The sequence below is a fragment of the Callithrix jacchus genome, chromosome 5 (assembly GCF_049354715.1).
Source record: "Callithrix jacchus isolate 240 chromosome 5, calJac240_pri, whole genome shotgun sequence".
NCBI classification, from domain to species: domain Eukaryota; kingdom Metazoa; phylum Chordata; class Mammalia; order Primates; family Cebidae; genus Callithrix; species Callithrix jacchus.
In genome coordinates, this window is record NC_133506.1 from 131,050,736 (window position 1) to 131,069,772 (window position 19,037).

The 19,037-nt window shown below is 46.1% G+C and overlaps 1 protein-coding gene across 3 annotated transcripts; it reads right to left on the reverse strand.

Moving 5' to 3' along the window:
• Positions 1-1,981: 1,981 nt before the first annotated feature.
• Positions 1,982-17,446, reverse strand: JPT1 (Jupiter microtubule associated homolog 1). 3 transcript variants are annotated; one of them, XM_002748723.5, is made up of 5 exons: positions 17,264-17,446; positions 11,897-12,039; positions 10,783-10,880; positions 9,910-9,928; positions 1,982-3,295 (listed from the first exon to the last, which is right to left on the reverse strand). In XM_002748723.5, the coding sequence occupies exons 1-5, from the start codon at positions 17,317-17,319 to the stop codon at positions 3,147-3,149; spliced, it is 465 nt and encodes a 154-aa protein (XP_002748769.1). In that variant the 5' UTR covers positions 17,320-17,446; the 3' UTR covers positions 1,982-3,146. The 3 variants fall into 3 exon arrangements, with proteins under 3 accessions (XP_002748769.1, XP_078230738.1, XP_054112444.1); XM_078374612.1 differs by lacking the exon at positions 17,264-17,446 and adding an exon at positions 16,935-17,149; XM_054256469.2 differs by lacking the exon at positions 1,982-3,295 and adding an exon at positions 4,412-4,566.
• Positions 17,447-19,037: the final 1,591 nt, after the last annotated feature.

Genomic DNA, 19,037 nt, shown 5'->3' on the forward strand with positions numbered 1-19,037 from the left:
GAGAGAGACTCCATCTCAAAACAAAAAATAAAATGGGAGTTTCAAGCTTGATCCTGTAAAGATGATTTTGATCAGGTACAAGTAATCAGGACTGTCCTCAGGACTTTATGTAGAACTAACATTGCTTACTGGCATTTTCTTTCTTTCTTTCTTTCTTTTTGAGACGGAGTTTCGCTCGTTACCCAGGCTGGAGTGCAATGGCGCAATCTCGGCTCACCGTAACCTCCGCCTCCTGGATTCAGGCAATTCTCCTGCCTCAGCCTCCTGAGTAGCTGGGATTACAGGCACGCGCCACCATGCCCAACTAATTTTTTTGTATTTTTATTAGAGACGGGGTTTCACCATGTTGACCAGGATGGTCTCAATCTCTTGACCTCGTGATCCACCCACCTCGGCCTCCCAAAGTGCTGGGATTACAGGCTTGAGCCACCGCGCCCGGCCTAGAACTGGCATTTTCTACTCCCATGTAGAAAATGCTTAACTGTGATTAATTTGACTCCTTTTTGTGGATTTCATGAAACTTCCTGACTCTACCCAAATCTATTTACCTACAAACTATAAATCCAGGCTAGTAATCCCAGCATTCTGGGAGGCCCAGGCAGATCACTTGAGCCCAGGAGTTCAAGACCAGCCTGAGCAACATAGGGAGACCCTGCCGCTACGATAAATCAATAAGCTGAATGTGGTGGTGCATGCCTGTGGTCCTTGCTACTCATGAGCCTGAGGCGGGAGGATCCCTTGAGACCAGGAAGTTGAGGCTACACTGAGCCTTCATCCTGCCACTGCAGTCCAGCCTGGGTGTCAGGGGAGGAGGAGCCAAAATTATAAACACAGATTTAAGTGGCCCATCTCACCAGCCCACTGCTTCCACATACATGTAACAGAAGCATCGCAAAAACAGTCTTAAGAGGGTCTCAAGTCAACATGTATACAACTCATAGATACGCAGACATTTCCAGATTTGCGATTTATTTCAAGGGGAAGCATTCTTGGGGGCTGAGCCCTGAACCTGTGGAATCTAAGCTATGTCCAGGTAGATGACTGTCAGAATTGAATTGGAGGGCCGGGTTGGTGGCTCATGCCTGTACTCCCAGCACTTTGGGAAGTCCAGGCAGGTGGATCACTTGAGGTCAGGAGTTCAACACCAGCCTGGGCAACATGGCAAAATCCCATCTCTACTAAAAATACAGAAATTAGCTGGGTGTGGCGGCAGGTGCCTATAGTCCCAGCTACTTGGGCGGCTGAGGCAGGAGAATCGCTAGACCCTGAGAGGCAGAGGTGGCAGTGAGTGGAGATCATGCCACTACACTTCAGCCTGGGTGACAGAGTGAGATAACATCTTAAAAGAAAAAAAAATTGAGGACACTAGCTGGTATCCACTGCAGAATTGCTGCTGGTGGGGAGAAATCCCCACATATGTAAGTTGGAGAAGACTCTGAGATAGGATCTTGCTCTGTCACCCAGGCTGGAGTGCAGCAGGTATGATCTTGGTTCCCTGTGGCGTCCATCTCGTGAGCTCAAGTGATCCTCCCACCTCAGCCTCTCGAGTATCTGGGACTACAGGTGTGTATCATCACACCCGCCTAATTTTTTTTCTTTTATGAATAATTTTAATTTTTTTTTTATTTTTTGGTAGAGGCGAGGTTTCACCGTGTTGCCCAGGCTTGGAGAACACTTTAAAATGTTACCCCAGAACAAAGGGGAGGTAGCAGAAGAGTCTAACCTGCTTCTCTTTAGAGACTTTTTCCGAGAGAAACCCACTTCTCTCTGGGTCTTCATCTATTTAAGGATAATCTCAAACCCCTGGGCTCAGGTATCCTCTTGCCTCAGCATCCCAAGTAGCTAATTACAGGCACACCCAGCTGTTTTAACTTCAAATGACTCATCCAATCAGTGGGCAGGATTTTTTGTGACAACAAGAAAAGCATCTAACCAGGGAGAACACTGAAACCATCTCAAAAAGAAGACACAGTACACAATGTTTCAAAATGTGGATATTGTTTACTTGAAGCAACAGTCCAGGATTGTGAAGTACAACACACATTTTAAGGATGAGACTTTCCTTTCATGGTCAAGCACCAGCATCATGCACACAGCATCAAGTTATTTAAAACACCCCTCGCCCCCATGGGACCCCGTTCCTAAATGAAGACCCACTTTGGTGTGACTGCCTCCCTTGCTTCACTGCTTTTAGTTCCAGTCAGTTTCATTGTACATCCAAGCCACCTTCTGCATGAGAGCAACAAGCTTTGCTCATCAGCCAGCCACGTTACTATCTGGCTACTTCTTAAGGTTAAGAAATAGGCTAGTGTGGTGGCTCAAGCCTATAGTCTCAACACTTTAGGAGGCCAATGCGGGTGGATCATATGAGGTCATTGAGACCAGCCTAGCCAACATGGTGAAACCCTGTCTCTACTATATATACAAAAAAATTAGCCGAGTGTGGTGGCAGGGGTGTGTAATCCCAGCTACTTGGGAGGCTGAGGCAGGAGAATCGCTTGAATCCGGGAGACCGAGGTTGCAGTAAGCCAAGATTGTGCCACTGCACTCCAGCCTAGGCAACAGAGCGAGACTCCATCTCAAAAAAAAAAAAAAAAAAAAAAAGGTTAAAAAATAAAGGGCAGTTTCTTTGCTTTGCAGGCGGCAAGGCATGAGGCACAGGCCTCTTCATTGTTCCACATGGTACAGGAGGAGGCTCCGAGCAAAGGCCACTGGCAAGTTAGGGCAACACCAAGAAGGCTCTGCGGAGAGACACCCTGTGTGCTGGGGCCTGGCGGGAACAGTGCCTGTGGACTGGCTATGGTCTGTCCGGCTGAGGCTTGGTAAACCCAAGTAAAGTGTTAAAACCCCAGTACAAAAGATCCTCTAACACATCTGGAACCAAATTAATTTGTTTTTAAAAACACAGTACTAAGTGTCACAAAGCTTTCCCTCCAATCTACTACTAGAAAACACTCATGCCATGGCCCACAGACCCAGGAGTCAAGACAGAGAGAAACCTGTTATTCAAAAAAAAAAAGACAGCAGTACATAAAGTGCTTCTTTTTAATGAAACAAATCCAAGAGATGTACAGTCAGGCTCAAGTTGTGCAGTTCACAAGCATGAAGGAAACAAACAAAACGACAGCGTTCAGGACAGTAAAGAGTTAACCCAAGACAAGGCTGGACTTGCCACCAGGGGGATTTCTCCTGGATGGCACTGGGGCCGGGGCCACCGGGCTGGGCACAGGCGCGGCAGGCACAGGCTTCTCTTCACTCTGCCCCAGGCTGCCTTGCAAATCTGTGTCCACATTTTCTATGAAAACAGAATAGAAATAACGCTCATAACCACAGGTATTTCCTGTTAAGATTAAGGGTCTGGTTTTTTTTGTTTTAATTTTTGTTTGATGGTTGGAAACATACCTCAAAGTATAAAGAAAATAATCATCTGCCATGTTCCCAACTCCACAAAATTAACCATTGTTCATGTTTTCCCATATTTGTTGGTTACCTTCTTTTCTAAATTACATGAATACATGAAGATGAAGATTTTTAATAAGAACAGGGAACTCTAACTCTCCGGCCCCTTCCACCTCCGGATGGATCCTGCTCTGGCCATTCCCAGAGGTCCCACTGCAAGTCCTCAGCATCCTTCTAGTTCACTTGTTTCATGGACATTTATTTATATGTAGCCAGGTAACACGTAACACTGTTTTGGTTACATTTGCATAAATGGTATCAGTTTCCTTTGTTTTTACTCTAGGAGAAGTATTCCAATACTTACACATGGTTGTAATTCACCTTGCTCATTAACTGCATTTTTTTCAAATCCCTCACTTCACTATCAAGCTTAACTGCTATTTTATAGCAATTACCACATGATACAGTCTATTTATCCAATTTTCTGACAGCAAAAAAACAAACCAATCTGACCTTTCCAAACGAACTCTCATTAGGGTTGTCTCCAAAACTAGAAAAAACACTGATTCAAGCAGGGTGTGTGGTGGCTCATGCCTGTAATCCCAGCACTTTGGGAGGGCAGATCACAAGGTCAAGAGATAGAGACCATCCTGGCCAACATGGTGACACCCATCTCTACTAAAAAATACAAAAATTAGCTGGGCATGGTGGCACACACCTATAGTTCCAGCTACTCAGGAGGCTGAGGCAGGAGAATTGCTTGAATCTGTGAAGTGGAGATTGCAGTGAGCCAAGATCGTGCCACTGCACTCCAGCCTGGCGCCTGGCGCCAAAGCAAGACTCTGTCTAAAAAAAAAGTAAGAAAAGAAAAAACACTGATTCAAACAGAAGAATGAGGCCGGGCACAGTGGCTCATGCCTGTAATCCCAGCACTTTGGGAGGCCAAGGCAGGCAGATCATGAGGTCAGGAGATCAAGACCATCCAGGTTAACATGGTGAAACCCCACCTCTACTAAAAATACAAAAATTAGCGGGGCATGGTGGCACGCACCTTAGTCCCAGCTACTTGGGAGGCTGAAGCAGGAGAATTGCCTGAACCCAGGAGGTGGAATTGCAGTGAGCTGAGATCCACCACTGCGACTCCAGCCTGGGCAACAGAGACTCCGTCTAAAAAATATAAATAACAAAGTGAAGAATGAATGCAAAAATTCTGTATTTTCTGTGAAAAGAAATTTTTACTGAGAGCTTAATAGTTGAATTACTTTTAGTTTAGTTTTTTTGGGGGGTAGGGGGATGGATATTGAGGCAGGGTCTCACACTGTGGCCCAGGCTGCAGTGCAGTGGCTCAATCACAGACACCACTGTAGCCTCAAACTCCTGGGCTCAAGCAATCCTACATCAGTCTCCCAAATAGCTGGGACTAAAACAGTTGCACAACACCACACCTGGCTGTTTTTTTTTTTTCTTTCTTTCTTTTTAAGAGATAGGGTCTCCTGATCTTGCCCAGGCTGGTCTTGAATTCCTGGCTCAAGTGATCTTCCATCTCAGCTTCCCTACATGCTGGGATTACAGGCATGAGGCCCCTTCACCCTTCACCCAGCCTAGTTTTCTTTTCTTTCTTAGGTGTTTTTGTTTTTTTTTTGAGACAGGGTCTTTAACCTCTGCCTCTCAGCTTCCAGCGATTCTCCTACCTCAGCCTCCCAAACTGGGATTACAGTTGCGTACCACCATGCCAGATTAATTTTCATATCTTTAGTAGAGACAGGGTTTTGCCATGTTGGCCAGGCTGGTCTCGAACTCCTGGCCTTAACTGATCTGCCCACTTTGGCCTCCCAAAGTGCTGGGATTATAGGCATTAAGCCACTGCACCTGGCCTAGTTTTCTTTTTAATTTTTTCTTTTTGAGATGGAGTCTCGCTCTGTCGCGCAGGCTAGAGTGCAGTGGCACAATCTCAGCTCGCTGCAACCTCTGTCTCTGGGGTTCAAGCGATTCTTCTGCCTCAGCTTCCCAAGCATCTGGGACTACAAGCCTGAGCCACCATGCCCAGCTAATTTTTCTATTTTTAGTAGAGATGAGGTTTCACCATATTGGCCAGGCTGGTCTCGAACTCCTGACCTTGTGATCTGCCCACCTAGGCCTCCCAGAGTGCTGGGAATACAGGCGTGAGCCACCACGCCTGGCCTTTTTTTCTTCCATTTTTTTCAGACAGAGTTTCACTCTTGTTTTCCAGGCTGGAATGCAGTAGCACAATCTCGGCTCACCGAAAGCTATGCCTTCCAGGTTCAAGTGATTTCTCCTGCCTCAGCCTCCCAAGTAGCTGGGATTACAGGTAACCCCACAACGCTTGACTAATTTTTTGTATTTTTAATAGAGACAGGGTTTCACTGTGTTGGCTAGGCTGGTCTTGAACTCCTGACCTCAGGTGATCTACCCGCCTCGGCCTCCCAAAGGGCTGCTACTACAGGCGTGAGCCACCTCGCCCAGCCAAGAAGTCTTTGAACTAAAAATATATATTCTTAGATCCAAAACACAACAAAATCTCAGGAATATGCTCCTTTTAACATTTCATGAATTTCTGGGATATTCTATGGAAATAACATATAAAATGCTCTATACAATGTGACTACAAGCAAAAGCTTTCCAGGATGACAGCCATCACAATTATCAACTATAACTCAGAGAGGGTCACCTGTTAGTTTCCTATGGTTACATCCATTGTAAAAAGCAGCAAGATCAAATGCACTCGATCAGACACACAAGTCCTGCAATAAATGTCCCTAAAATAACCTAAATTGTAAATATAAAAGAAAAACAAAACTCCACATTAAAAAAAAAAAACACTAGAATTCAGACTAAGACAACTTATTAGTTCAGGTAGTTTCATTTCTGCTGGTGGGACATGGCCTCCTGCTATACATATAGGATCTGACTGAATTCTTCATTCTCTGTCTGAATCAAGCAGTTAATGAATACTCTGAAGAACAAAACATAATCTTACAGCCCTCCCATGGTGGTTTATTTTCACAAAATGCTCTTTGGATGAATCAAGTTCAATCCTACTAATCTTATATTTGTCTTACGTTATTAATAGAACTGTTTTGTTTTTCACAAATACATAACATACCAATAAAGAACAAAAAAGCACACAGGGAGCCTAAACAAGCAGCAGCAGGTCCTTAATTAAATTAAAATGTCTGTCCAGGCTGGGCGTGACTCACGCCTGTAATCCCAGCACTTTTAGAAGCCCAGGCAAGCAGATAACCTGAGGTCAGGAGTTCCAGACCAGCCTGGCCAACATGGTGAAAACCGTCTCTACTACAAATGCAAAAATTAGCTGGGCATGGTGACCAGTGCCTGTAATCCCAGCTCCTAGGGAGGCTGAGGCAGGAGAATGGCTTGAACCTGGGAGGTGGGGGTTGCAGTGAGCCGAGATCACACCACTGCACTCCAGTCTGGTGGACAAGAGCAAGACTTTGTCTCAAAATAAATAAAATAAATGTCCAGTTACAAATAGTCCAGCCACAGAAGAGGGAGGTTAGTTTGTTACTAGCCTATAATGAGATAAGTACAGGAATTGGGATTGTTTAGAAATTTTTATACCAATTTGACACAGAAAGCTTTTGTCTGTTGAATATTTAAATGAAATTATTTCTACCAAAATATACATTTTAGCGACTCCTGACTTGTCTCTCTTCTTCGGCACATCAATAAGATAACTGAACAAAGACACCTCTATCTGAATAGAAGAAAATGACTCATTGTAAGCATCAAAGAATCAGGACCTGAAGAAAAGGAGCAGACCATCAACCTGCCTGCAGTTAGGGAAAGACTTTTCTACCTGAAATTCCTGGACTTTCTCCCTCTTAAAGATTTCTCAGGACGGAAACTCCAAAGTCATTCCTGTGGAGGTAAAAGCAATCTCCCTTATATCCAAAGGGAGTCCATCTTATTTAAACTGAATTGGGGTTGACGTTTAATCCTCCAGATGTATCTTATTACCGTACTCCAGCCAGGCATGGTGGCTCACACCAATAATCCCAGGATTTTGGAAGGCCAAGGCAGGAAGATCAACAGGAACCTAGGACCAGCCTGGGAAACCTGGCAAAACCCTGTCTCTACAAAAACTACAAAAATTGGCTGGCGCAGTCATGTCCATAATCCCAGCACTTGGAAAGGCCAAGGTGAGGATCACCTGCGGTCAGGAGTTTGAGACCAGCCTGGCCAACATGGCGAAACACCATCTCTACTAAAAATAGAAAAATTAGCCAGGCGTGGTAGCACACACCTGTAGTCCCAATCACTCGAGAAGCTGAAGGAGAAGAATCACTGAAACCCAGGAGGTGGAAGTTGCAGTGACCTAAGATCGTGCCACTGTACTTCAGAATGGGGGACAGAGATCTGGCTCAATTAAAAAAAAAAAAAGGCTGGGTTCGGTGGCTCACACCTGTAATCCTAGCACTTTGGGAGACCAAGGCAAGTGGATCACAAGGTCAGGAGATCAAGATTATCCTGGCTAACATGGTGAAACCCCATCTCTACTAAAATAAAAAAAGTTAGCCAGGCGTGATGGCACGCGCCTATAGTCCCAGATACTCAGGAAGCTGAGGCAGGGGAATCGCTTGAACCTGAGAGGCAGAGGTTACAGTGAGCTGAGATCTTGCCACTGCACTCCAGCCTGGTGACAGAGCGAGACTCCATCTCAAAAAAAAAAGTTTCTTTTCTTGAATGAATTGTTTAAAACAACAACAGGTGACCACTGGGAGAGAAAAGAAAGGAAGGATGTAGGAGTTTATGACCAGCCTGGCCAACATGGCAAAAAGTCTGTGTCTACTAAAAATACAAAAAAATTTAACAATCAGCTGAGAGAGGCCAGGTGCAGTGGCTCACTCCAGTAATCCCAGCACTTAGGGAGGCCGAGGTGGGCGGATTATCTAAGGTCAGGAGTTCGAGACCAGCCTGGTTAACATAGTGAAACCGTATCTCTACTAGAAATACAAAAAGTAACCAGGTGTGGTGGCACATGCCTGTAGACCCAGCTACTCAGAGGCTGAGGAGAATTGCTTGAACCCAGGAGGTGGAGATCACACCACTGCACTCCAGCCTGGGCAACAGAGCAAGACTCTGTCTCAAAAAAAAAAAAAAAGTAAATAATAAATTTAAAAAATGAGGCTGGGCACAGTGGTTCACGAGATCAAGAGATTGAGACCATCCTGGCAAGGTCTAATCTAAGAGACTAGACCAACATGGTGAAACCCTATCTCTAATAAAAATACAGGGCCGGGCACGGTGGCTCACACCTATAATCCCAGCACTTTGGGAGGCCGAGGCAGGTGGATCACGAGGTCAAAGAGATCGAGACCATCCTGGTCAACAAAGTGAAACCCTGCCTCTACTAGAAATACAAAAATTAGCTGGGCATGGTGGTGCGTGCCTGTAGTTCCAGCTACTCGGGAGGCTGAGGCAGGAGAATTGCCTGAACCCAGGAGGCGGAGGTTGCAGTGAGCCGAGATCACACCATTGCACTCCTGCCTGGGTAACGAGCGAAACTCCGTCTATTTAAAAAAAAAAAAAAAAAAAAAAAAGCTCTCATTAAGTGTAACAAATACTGACCTGATTAAATGTGGGTGTATGTGTTTGAGTATAGATATATTTGGGTTTATTTTTTTGAGGCAAGGTCTCACTCTGTCACCCAGACTGGAGTATAATGGTGTGATCTCTGCTCACTGCAACCTCCACATCCTGGGCTCAAGCAATCCTCCCACCTGAGCCTCCTGAGTAGTTGGACTACAGGCATGTGCCACCATGCCAGGCTATTTTATACTTTTTTATAGAGATGGGGTTTCACCATGCTTCCTAGGCTAGTCTTGAACTCCTGGGCTCAAGCAATCTGCCTGCCTCAGCCTCCCAAAGTGTTGAGATTACAGGCGTGAGCCACCACGCCCAGTCTCTATATGTAATTTTAAAGGATTCTCCGGTTTTTCTCTATTACATTTCTAGCATTGATCGCATTACTGGCAGATTAAGAATGTGGCCATGTTTACTAACTGTCCAGTTTCATTTTCGTTTCCTCTCCCAGGAAACGAAAGGGTAGCAGCACTTGGGGCACAGCCAGGTTTCACTCCCCAGTCTCTTTCCCCAAGACATGATTTTGTTTATTTATTTAGAGATGGGGTCTTGCTTTGTCACCCAGGCTGGAGTGCTGTGGTGCCATCTCAGCTCACTCCGCCCCTCAGGTTCAAGTCTCCTACCTCAGCCTCCAGAGCAGCTGGGATTACAGGCGCCTGTCACCACACCTGGCTAATTTTTATATTTCTAATAGAGACGGAGTTTCACCATCTTGGCCAGGCTGGTCTTGAACTGCTGACCACGAGATCCACCTGCTTTGGCCTCCCAAAGTGCTGGGATTACAGGTGTGAGCCACTGCGCCCAGCCGACATGATTTAAATCAAAATTCAGATCTGTCCTAAAACCACTGACAGAGCCAGAAATTTGGTCTTCAGAAGTACTCACCATGAATATCAGCTTCTCCCTAGAAAAGAAAAAAATTCAAAAATTTACTTCCTACTTTAATTTTGGAACACAAAAAAAGTCATAGTTCATAGCAGCTAACATTTATTTGACACCAAATGTGACACTTCATTTTGATGCAATTAAGCCCAGGGCCAGTCTGCTACCTCTGTCCAACTTAGAACAAGCAAATATTCTGCATGAGAAATTGCCCTGGTGCCAGGAACACATCTAAAGCAAAAAACCTAAACATTTACTCTGATGACCCTATACCAATGAGCATTTCAGAGATCTTGCATTAGAATGGAAAACTGGTAAATCTATCCTTTCATTTGTCTCTCTCCTTTCCCCTTATCTAGTTGTGGAAGGACCCCTATCGGTTCCAAAGCCCTTCTCCAGTTCTCTTCACACTCAGACAGGTGATGCCTCAATGTGCTCTAAGGGATTTAGTGGGGAGGTCTTTCCAACACACACCATAGGGCGCTTGGTGGCAGTACTCAACTCCAGACACAACTAGTGGTCATGCCAGCACTAGTCTCCTGGAGTTCCAGGCAAAGCCATATTAGCAAAAAACAGTCCCTAAACCCAGAAATGTTTCTATATATGTGACACACAGGAAGTAAGAAAGATCCACAAGTTCCAAAAATCAATATAGGAGATAAAACAAATCCTAATGGTAAGAGAGACAGAAACAGACTGAGATCATGTTAATGCACTTCTCTGCTTTTACTCTCTCAATCTTCCATTATCAACACGGCCCAGTCCCTTTCCTAACTACCTCAATGTAAAATTCCAGTGGCAGAACTGAAAACTTAGTACAAATTTCAGAATCGTATTGACCTCGAAGACTTTCTGTCCTCATGCTGTCACACTGACCTTCAGATCTAAGAAGTCTCCGGAGCTTGCTTCTGAGGAGTTCCTTCTCTGCAGTCCAGATGACTCTAAGTCTTCCCTGCCACCACTAGACTTGGCACCTAAAATTCAAAATATACTTTCTTCAGAAATACAACAGAAAAAATCTAAAACAAAACAGTTCAGCAATTGACGTTATGTGTCAGTCTCATATTACAAAATGAGAAAAGTCTGTTTTTTTTTTTTAAGATGGGGTTTCACCGTGTTGGTCAGGCTGGTCTTGAACTCTGGACCTCAGGTGATCCGCCCGCCTTGGCCTCCAAAGTGCTTGGATTACAGGTGTAAGCCACCACAGCTGGCCAAGAAAACAGTCTTTTTTTTTTTTTTGAGACGGAGTTTCGCTCTTGTTACCCAGGCTGGAGTGCAATGGCGCAACCTCGGCTACTGCAACCTCCGCCTCCTGGGTTCAGGCAATTCTCCTGCCTCAGCCTCCTGAGTAGCTAGGATTACAGGCACGTGCCACCATGCCCAGCTAATTTTTTGTATCTTTAGTAGAGACGGGGTTTCACCGTGTTGACCAGGATGGTCTCAATCTCTTGACCTTGTGATCCACCCACCTCGGCCTCCCAAAGTGCTGGGATTACAGGTGTGAGACACCGCGCCCAGCCAAGAAAACAGTCTTAAGGAAGTTAAGCTAATTACTTAAATGTTAACCCAGTCTGACTTCAGTACCAACTCTGATCCATCACACAGCCTCCTAGTATTTCCCATCTCTTTCCTCGCATGTTAAATCTAAACTGATGTTTTATTATTATTAAGCAAGATTTTGTTATTAGTTCAAATCCAGCTGTAGTTAATTTCTCTTTTGTTTGTTTTTGACACAGGGTTTCACTCTGTCACCTAGGCTGGGGGGCAGTGGCTCAATCACAACTCACTGTAACCTCTACCTCCCAGGCTCAAGTGATCCTCCCACCTCAGCCTCCCAAGTATTAGAAACTACATCCACACTGCCCCTACCACCAGCTAATTTTTGTTTTGTTTTATAGAGATGGGGGCACACTTTGATTCCCAGGCTGCATCTGTGGCTGTTGATCCTGGGCCCATACCTTTGAACAGTGAGCACAGATAACAAGAATACCTGCCGACTTGGCCCAAGAAGCCTGATTTTCCTCAGGTGTCCCAAAGATATTAGAGGCCATTTTGTTCTTCCTCACAGGTTGTTCTGTTGGTTCATCAAAACCTAATGAAAAATTGGATCCACCACCTGGAGGCCGCAAAACCCTACAAATAATGGCAAAACATCAACTTCAGATCATACTGAAACATTTCTTGGCATAAATCTTTTCAGACAACCTTCATTTCACTTTCCTCACCCATTCATTTCCCTCACCCCTACAACAGACAGCTGCTAACAGAAAAAAGGAATCAACTTCATCAGCGTGTACATTCAATGCTGGATGTGAAGATACTAAATACTGCTTTATAATGCTTGTAATGCAGTAATGGACAACACGAGGCAGCTGAAACAGGGTGGAACTCATCACAATTAACAGCCTGGTTGGTGTCACCTTTTCAGAAATGGCAAAAGACCTACTGGACTTTACTCTACTGGAGCTGGTGGAATATATTTGCAAAGAAGTTTTAGAAACATTTCTTGTTATTATTCATTTAAAAATCACTTCCAGGCACTGGAACACACCTGTAATCCCAGCACTCTAGGAGGCCAAGGCAGGATCATCACTTGAGCCTAGGAGTTCAAGACCAGCCTGGGCAAAATGGCAAGACCCCGTCTCTATAAAAAATAAAAATTAGCCGAGCGTGGTGGTGCATGCCTGTAGTCCCAGCTACACCAGAGTCTGAGACAGAAGGATCGCTTCGGCCCAGGAGGTCAAGACTGCAGTGAGCTGTGCTCACACCACTGAACTCCAGCCTGTGTGACAGAGCAAAACTGTATCAAAATGCAAAAAGTAAATAAAATTTTTAAAATCACTTCCTTATTTTTAACTACATAAATAACTTGGGCTGGGTCAGTGGCAGGCCCCTGTAGTCCCAGCCATTCTAGAAGCTGAGGCAGGAGGATTGCTTGAGCCCAGGAGTTCAAGGCCAGCCTAGGCAACATAGTGAGATCCCCGTCTCTAAATTACTTACTTACTTACTTACACACACACACACACACACACACACACACACACTCAAGTTGGCTGGACCAATTTAGAAGCCCAAGAAGAGCTGATAATAGTTTCTTCTATATCAACCTCACTAATAAGCCTTGTACCTCACCATTCTCACAGTAAACATGAGTGACTAGCCATTAGGGCAAAGTCAGAATGAGAAATTAAGTATAAGGTTCCACATCATGGTCTAGGTCTGTGTTCCTTTGGACATCATCTATAGCTTTTTGTTCAACATGGAAATATATTTTTTAACATTTCCAAATCTTCCTGCCATAGGTTGACCAATTTGTCTCCTTGGAAAACTCAATTTAACTCCTCTTGCCACCTCTCAAAACAGAAAATCCAGGTGGTTTTATGGGAATACTTTTTGAGATTGAGTCTTGCCTCTTACCACCCAGGCTGGAGTGCAGTGGTGAAATCATGGCTCACTGCAACCTCCGCCTCCTGGATTCAAGCAATTCTCCTGCCTCAACCTCCAGAGTAGCTGGGATTACAGGCATGTGCCACCACACCCAGCTAATTTTTTTGTGTGTATTTTTAGTAGAGTCAGGTTTTTACCATGTTGGGTAGACTGGTCTGGACCTCCTGACCTCTGGCAGTCTGTTCACCTCAGCCTCTCAAAGTGCTGGAACTACAGGCGTGAGCCACCATGCCCAGCCTAATTTTGGTAATATGGTAAAGACAGGGTTTCACCATGTTGGTCAGGCTGGTCTTGAACTCCTGACCTCAGGTGATCCACCGGCCTCAGCCTCTCAAAGTGCTGAGATTACAGGCATAAGCCACCGAACCCAGCTGACTTTTTCTTTTAACTTTGTGTTTTCCTACTGCCTATGTAATTTACAGAATATGGGAAAACTTTTAACTACTGATTCAATTCCTTTATTGCTGATGAGTGGTCTAGTTTGTTTCTTTATAAAGCAGTTTGAGTAAGAAACATTTTTCTTTTTTTTTTTTTTTGAGATGGAGTTTCACTCTTGTTGCCGAGGCTGAAGTGCAATGGCACGATCTCGGCTCACCGCAACCTCTGCCTCCCGGATTCAAGAGACTCTCCTGCCTCAGCCTCCAGAGGAGCTGGGATTACAGGCATGCACCACCAGGCCCAGCTAGTATTTTCGTATTTTTAGTAGAGACGGGGTTTTGCCATGTGGGCCAGGCTAGTCTTGAACTCCTGACCTCATGATCCGCCCCACTCGGCCTCCCAAAGTGCTGGGATTACAGGTGTGAGCCACCACACTAGGCCATAAGAAATATTTTTCTAAGAACATATAGAACCTCTAGCCAGGTGTGGTGTTCACCTATAATCCCAGCTACTCGGGAGGCTGAGGCAGGAGAATTGCTTGAACCCAGGAGGAAGAGGTTATACAAGTGAGCTGCGATCTTGCCTCTGCGCGCCAGCCTGGGCAAAAGAGCCAGACTCCGTCTCAAAAAATAGCAGTAATAATAAAAATACAATTAAGGCCAGACAAGGTGGCTCATGCCTGTAATCCTGCGGTGGGCAGATCATGAGGTCGAACATGAAACCCGTCTCTACTAAAAAAGTACAAAAATTAGTTAGGCGTGGTGGCACGCACCTGTAGTCCCAGTTACTGGGGAGGCTGAGGCAGGAGAATCACTTGAGCTCAGGAGGCGGAGGTTGCAGTGAGCCGAGATCCCGCCACTGCACTCCAGCCTGGCAACAAAGTGAGACTCTGTTCAAAAAATTCAATAAATAAATAAAAGGCCAGGTGAGGTGGCTCATGCCTGTAATCCCAACACTCTGGGAGGCTGAGGTGGGCAGATCACCTAAGGTTGGGAATTTGAGACCAGCCTGACCAACATGGAGAAATCCCATCTCTACTAAAAATAAAAAATTAGCCATGCGTGGTGGCACATGCCTGTAATCTCAGCTAGGGAGGCTGAGGGAGGAGAATCGTTTGAACCCAGAAGCAAGAGGTTGCGGTGAGTGGAGACAGCAGCTTTTCACTCTAGCCTGGGCAACAAGAGCACAACTCCGTCTCAAAAAAAAAAAAAAACAAAAATCAAGAAAAAGACACTAGTACCCAAACACCAGCTTAAGAGCAAATCTAAACTCTAACCAGTCCAACTTTTTAAAGGTCTGTGTGCCTCCTGCAATAGCAGGTACTAACCAACTCGAATGACGTCAGTGTTGTAGAGACCATTTGTAATAGCGACACATCCCCAAACAAAGGATGTAGATCATAAGGCAGAAAGTATCTCAATGTTTTAGCATCCTACCATTCTTTCAGAACCACACACAACAACTAAATCAGGATTATATATTTAAGACTGACCAAAAATGTGTCCAAGTACTATAGATAGCAATTTTTTAAAAATCACTCATTTTCTTTCTTCTCTCTTTAAATCTCAAAGTTTCTGAATATCTTTGCAGCTCATTCCCTACCAGACTAAATTTATAACAAATTTATGGAGGCAGGAGAACATTATTAGAGAAAATACGTTTATGAGAATTAGGTGAAATTATAGAAAAGGGAAGGTAGAGAAACAATAAGATGACGATGCTACTACAGTCCCTACAGCACAGTGTTGGGAGGAAACTGATGACAAGAGGTGAACTAAAATATTTATTTCGCAGGATCAAAACTCATTTGTCTCACATTGCAAGTGTGAGGATTCATTTGACCTGATTACTGAAATTCTTTACAAAACACTAATATGAACTCAACCCCAAAGAATAAAACCCCAGATTACACAGTATCATTCCAACAACTGAGGTCTCATCAGCAGTAAGTTGCCCTCGCAACATAAAATGAAAGCCAAGGCTCAATCTGTTCCTGTCCTCTGAAAACATTATCTCACTAGAAATATAACAGAAAGGGAGCGACCAGTTTTCCTGTGTCTATGCTACTCAAGTTCCTCCTCCTCCCAGTAATCACCAATTTATTTTTTTGAATCTTACCCAGTCTTTTTGACATTGTAAACCTGAAAGAAATGAGTTGCAAAGGAATGTCATTTCCCATGCTTTTCTCCTAAGGCTCAGTTGCTGAGTGAGGCGTGCTTTTTGTTCCCAAGTTCTCTAACCCCTGTGAGATATTGCTATTTCACGTGTCTTCTTAGCCCCACAAAATGGCTCCCTTTGTGCCACTTGGTCAAGACCCCGAGGCTAGCCACACATGAATGCAGGTCATAATCAATGTAAATACATGCTCAATAAAGTGGAATCGAAGCTTCCTCCAAGCCTTGAGGAGGATCCCAGATATGCCTGTAACCCACCTTAAAGAACAGTGTGTGAGACAATGTGGACACACACCTTCCACAGAATCGAAACCCTTCCACCAAGTTAAGCAAGCACTTGCAAAAGGGTTCCTGTCCAAACACTGTGCCCAGTGCCTCAAGCCCAAAAAGCAGTGGGATGAAGGGCAAGAAAAATCCCCCGCTTCCCAGGTAGAGATACTATGTTAGAGACAATGGATGTCTCCGGCCCCGCCCAAGAACAAGAAACCTCCTCCTGCAAGGGAACCGGGGCCAGGGATGAACTCATTGGTCAAACGTCAAACGAGGAAGCAAAGAAGGTGGGATGCAAAGACCAGGGTCCGAAGGTTTAAGCGCAGAAAACCCACTCGGGTTGGCTCGTTCGCCCTCCCTCTTAGAAATGGGCGCAGGGAGGGGGAGAAGGGGTCTTTCCTTTGTTAGGAAAGAGGAGGCACTTGGAAGAGGGGAGGCACTTCAAAGAGGGGACGAACGATTGGGTCCTAAATGGGAGTAAAGGGTCGCAATAATCAGCCCCGCCCGACCACAAATTCACCTGCCAGGTAGATCCGAATAAAGAGTAGGGGCACGGCGAGGGTAAGGAGCCACCGGACCTGACCGATAAGGTCTCCAGATCCGATCGCTGCGCCCGAGCGCCAGACCAGCCGCATGCCCTGGGTCAGAGGCAGAAGGAGCGCGTGGCCCGGCGATGGGACAATAGGGTCTGACCACGGGGCCCTAAAGGCTCCCAGGGCACCTGCGAGGCCAAGCCCACCATCCTGGGTATGGACCAACCTGGACGCACACAGGAAAAAAGGGAAGTCCTCCCCGCAAGTTCCGATTAACCAAAACCGGCCGTGAACCGAGGGGCGACCAGCACCGGCCTCCCAAGCCTCTGGCTCCGTGGGAGGAATGAATGGAGAGCAGCAGGGACCCGGGCGGGGCCGGCGCTCAGGGCTCGCCAGGCGGCACAAAGGCAGCGCCGGTAGCAGATCCCTGCCGCCCGCCCCGGCGCGAGCGCAGCGCACGGGGCTTGGCCGCAACGACCGGCGCCCGGCCCCGCCGGCAGCGGCCCTCCCAGCCCCTCAGCCCCGCGCGGGTCGGGCGCGGTCGGATCGCCTCACCGGGAGCTATTCCTGCTGTTGGGGTCGACTCCCTTGAAGGTGGTGGTTGTGGTCATGGCGCCAAGAAGCGAGGTAGGCTGGCGCGGGAGCAGAACGCTCAGAGGGTCGGACCCTAGGGGCGCAGGGTAACTCCACACCCAACAGCCGGCCACCGCTTCACGAGAAGCCGCCGGAGCCACCGCCGCCGCCTGTCCCGCGGATCGACGGCTTTATAGGATTTTAAGCCCCGTCCTCCCCCATCCGCCGGAATTGGCCGGTTCAAATGGCTCCCTTCGTTCCTATTGGCTCTCTGGAGTGCCAAGCACCGTGTGACATTACGATGGGTAGTGGCGGGCAAGGCTCAGCCTAACCCCGCCCCCTTCCTGGGCAGGGACGCCTTGGGACGCTCTCCCCTCCCCCACTCCAAAATCTCGGCGATGATTGGACAGAAGGCGAATCTGCCTCGCGCTGGGTACAAGTCGTGCTGACTGTCACTTTAAAACGTTACCTGTTCACAGGGGGAAGCTCTTTCTTGGGGAGTTACAACCTCGGCAAGCAGAAGGGAGATTTGTCACTATTACTATTCTCACATTGTTTTACTGATGGTAGGATAGTAAGGACATCCTCCTTAAAGGATGAAAAGTACTGCAACAAGTTGACATTTATTTATTGAATACCTACTGTGGGTCCCATTTAGAAACCTAATAGTCTCAAAGCAGCAGCAGTATGAGTCAGCAACAGAGAGCACACTAAGATGATCCCTTTTAAAAGGACTGGAAATTCTTTACATTTTAATATTACTGTTTAGCTGTAATGGGTGGTGCCTGTACTGGACGAAAATTACAGTCGCTCCTATTTGGGGGCCTATTATAAGGCTGGTTAATGCCTGGCAGCAGGAATGGCTTCATTCCCTGCTACCAAGACTATGGGAGCAGCTCAGTCCTCTGCAGCTGTTTATAACCCTTAAGTCATGACTCTTCCACCTGTCTGGGTAAATCTATCTATGCAACAAATGCGGACACACTTGGAGGGCTCAGGAATGATGGTTTACAAGATCATAATAGGAAAGCCTTGGGCGAAAGAGGGCAGGCAGTTGATAGATAAGCCCCTCTCATGTCTTGCATATTTCCTCAAGGCAGATGTCTTTGTTTGTCTCAATATTTCCATAATAACTGAACTATATTCCTCTTTGCAAAGCCACCTTCCAGGTAGTTGGAACTTTGTATTCTGGGCAGTCTAGGTTAACCACCCTTTCCCTGGGCTTTCATGAAAAGGCAGTGAGAGGTTCTCTTCTAGAAAGCATGGGTCTTGCATGTTATGTGCTTACCACAACAGCATGAAGCACACCACTTGTTTGTGTTAGAATCTTCCCTTTTTTTTTCTTTTGTTTTCGAGATGGAGTTTCACTCTTGTTGCCCAGGCTGGAGTGCAATGGCGCTCACTGCAACCTCCGCCTCCCAGGTTCAAGTGATTCCAGCCTCTCGAGTAGCTGGAACTATAGCCGTGCACCACCGCATCTGGCTAATTTTTGTATTTTTAGTAGAGATAAGGTTTGACCATGTTGGCCAGACTGGTCTCAAACTCCTGACCTCAGGTAATTCACCCTCCTCAGCCTCCCAAAGTGCTGGCATTACAGGCATGAGCCACTGCGCCTGGTCAAAATCTTCCCATTTTTTTTTTTTAGATGGAGTTTGGCTCTTCTTGCCCAGGCTGGAGTGCAATGGCGCAATCTCAGCTCACTGCCACCTCCGCCTCCCAGGTTCAAGGGATTCTCCTGCCTCGGCTTCCTAAATAG